Source organism: Limulus polyphemus, unplaced genomic scaffold (assembly GCF_000517525.1).
Source record: "Limulus polyphemus unplaced genomic scaffold, Limulus_polyphemus-2.1.2 Scaffold12679, whole genome shotgun sequence".
NCBI lineage: Eukaryota > Metazoa > Arthropoda > Merostomata > Xiphosura > Limulidae > Limulus > Limulus polyphemus.
Genome location: NW_013678289.1, coordinates 1,767 through 4,686, shown reverse-complemented (window position 1 = coordinate 4,686; position 2,920 = coordinate 1,767). Strand labels below are relative to the sequence as shown.

General features: G+C 32.1%; 1 protein-coding gene across 1 annotated transcript in view; it reads left to right on the top strand.

Annotated features, from left to right (window-relative positions):
- Window positions 1–1,866: 1,866 nt before the first annotated feature.
- The window catches only part of LOC106477066, a 2,579-nt gene continuing 1,525 nt past the window's right edge, over window positions 1,867–2,920 (top strand). Inside the window, exons 1-2 of the mRNA XM_013937666.2 lie at window positions 1,867–1,928; window positions 2,363–2,434. Of these exons, the coding sequence (XP_013793120.1) occupies window positions 2,368–2,434 (67 nt within the window). The 5' untranslated portion in view covers window positions 1,867–1,928; window positions 2,363–2,367. The remainder of the gene's footprint in view (window positions 1,929–2,362; window positions 2,435–2,920) is intronic.

The window sequence follows — 2,920 nt, the reverse complement described above, 5'->3', positions numbered from 1 at the left end:
GGAGACCCTTCGTAGGAACATCAAATGTATATTTTTACGTGATATGGTTAATATTTATTGTGATGTCATCAACAATGCTAATTCAACAATATCCTATTTGCTGTTATTTCACTGCGGTTATTTCGTTTCATTTTTTGTGACAATAACTCACATCAACAAATTATTGCGAAAATATGTAGAATCTCATTTATTATGCCAACTAGCAAAAATACCCGTCCCCAGTGACTTGAAAAGTTTAAGTTAACCTATTAATATAAATTATTTCATAGACTTTAAAAAGGGTTAATTGTGTTGCATTTCTGGTGTCACTTACAACCAAATCTCTCAGCTACTTATACCACCCACCACAAAAAGTAATTGTTGAGCATTTCAGTCATGCTAAGAGCCACTCAACAATAACACACGGTAAATCTACATTTTTATTATTTAAGTTACGTCACATTTTGAAATGTGAATGATAGTGTGAATAATTCCTAACAATTTGGTGTAGAATATCCTGCTTTAGATATAGAATTTTACATCAACATTATTCATGACTGTTCTCTCGTCATTTTTATTGTAAACGGGAGAAATACGAACACTCGGACAGATATAAGATATTACAAAACCATTCGCACTTAATGCACGTTCTATAACTTAGTGTAAGAAACCATCTCTCTAGAAAATAAACATTTTGTGTGAAATTAATTTAGGATATTTAAAGTTAAACTAGTTTTTTTAACATAATCACGCAATCTGCTTAACCTTATGCTTCTGATCCATGTTTATAGACTTTACATTTCTTGGTCTATGTTCTGTTTGACTTGATATCTTCGTCTACATTCTGTTTGAGGTCCATGTTTTGATAACATTATATTTCAGTGAAATCTTTTCCAGAACTTGTATATTGGTCTAATTTTATATTCGAGATCCATGCTCTTTTATGTCCATGGTTTATAAAGTTATATTCCTGGCGCATATTTAACAGAACGTATAATTTGGTCCCTCTAAAGTAATAAAAGGGTGTGTTTGTGTGACCGCCATAGCTCCAAGAGGAAAGAACCTAGAAATCTGAAATTTTACATCCATACTAAGTGGATCCTGAGGGTGTGCACCTGGGTATTATTACTTATCTTATCCACGTGCGCGCGTGCGCATCTTTTTTAATGAGGCAAGCTAGCGAAAAACCACATAGAAAAGAAGGGATTCCTTATATTACAAATAGAAATCACAGACAGACAGACACGCTCTTTTATTATTATATATATAACGCAATTATAAAGTTCTTTGATAATAAATAACTCTTAATTTACTGTACTTTGTTCACGACTTTTTTATGTTTCTGCGAAATAAAACCTTGTTCCAGGTTCACATTCTTTTGACCTTATATTTTGGTTCACGCTCTCCTAATAATATATTTCTCGTTCTTGTTCTGTTAACGATATGTATTTCTGTTCTGTGTTCTCCTAACCTTATGTTTCAGGCCCATCTTCTTTATTATATATTCATATCGTAACTATGAGTGAAGAGAGACTATTTAAATTCGCTATGTTTATGTTCGAACTATCAACAAATAATATACGAAACATATTTTTCTTTAAGCTATTTAATCACTTTAACCCTCAACTTTCGGATTTGTTTGGTTATTGTTCAATACAGCGGTGTCCATGAAGTATGAAGTAATTCTATTTTTTTGCCTGTTTGAATAGGAAATATATTTCATAATGCCACGAAATGTTTCGATGCCAACGACCCTATTTGAATACCTAGCTTGGCAAAAACGAATACGTGTTTACACAATAGAGGACAAATAATATTTACGGGTTTCCCTGACGACAAGCATTGGCTTCGATGACGTGACATCCTCCTGACCGAACCAGAAATATATATAAATACTGCATGTCATCTCGATTCTTATACCTGAACACGTTGTTGTGTGAACCTGAAAGGTAAGTTGAAGTTTGATTTGAATGTTTACTAATACAATTAATCATTAGAGCATGAAGTACGTGATATTAATGCAACACATTTTATATCAAATGATACTGTATATTTTAATATGATATAGTCTAGAAGTGTTTCGATATCCACAACAATGCTAACTTAACAATATCCTATTTTATGTTATTTCATTGCAATTGCTTGTTTTGTTTTGTTTTAGCTACAATAACTCAGTTAAATTCTTGCGACGTTATTAAGAACCATAAACATTTCCTAAATATTACAAAACCATTCTTTAACCGTACCTAAACAGACGTTTTGTAATTTAATGTAAGACCATCCCTCTAAAATAAACATTGACTTAGTGTTAACAAGTTGAATAATGAGTTTTTTACCTCAATCGAGCAGTCTGCTGAACCTTGTGCTTTTCTTTTCTTGACAGATATCATGATGTGGTTCTACGTACTTAGTTATTTTTTCTTGGCGCTAAGTCTGTTTGATGTGGTTTCACTTGGTAAGTATATGCCATTTATCCTTTAGTATTTGAGATAAAAACCAGAAGTGTCCGTTATCAGCATTATCATACATAAATAATATATTATTCATGCGTCATAAATTAACCATGGTGTATTGTTTGTTTCTTTTTTTTTTAATTTCGCGCAAAGATAGCCCTCGTGTAGTTTTGTGCGAAATAAAAAAAAACAAACAAACTGTACGCTTTATTTCAAAATAAGGCTAGAAAACTCTAAATGTCGGAGACATTCTTATCACACCTGGTGGCAACATAACGAACTATTTGTATTATTCATATACACCTGTATTAGAATATAAGTCATTATGATGTTTGGTTTTATGAAGCAACTATGACAACGCTTTACTTAGTAGCTTATCGAAAATACACCACTGACGACCTAGTGTACTTTTCGAATGTATATTTATATACATGTATGTGCATCTTTAATGAACAGACAAACCTAACTTATATCCTATTCTGCTTCCT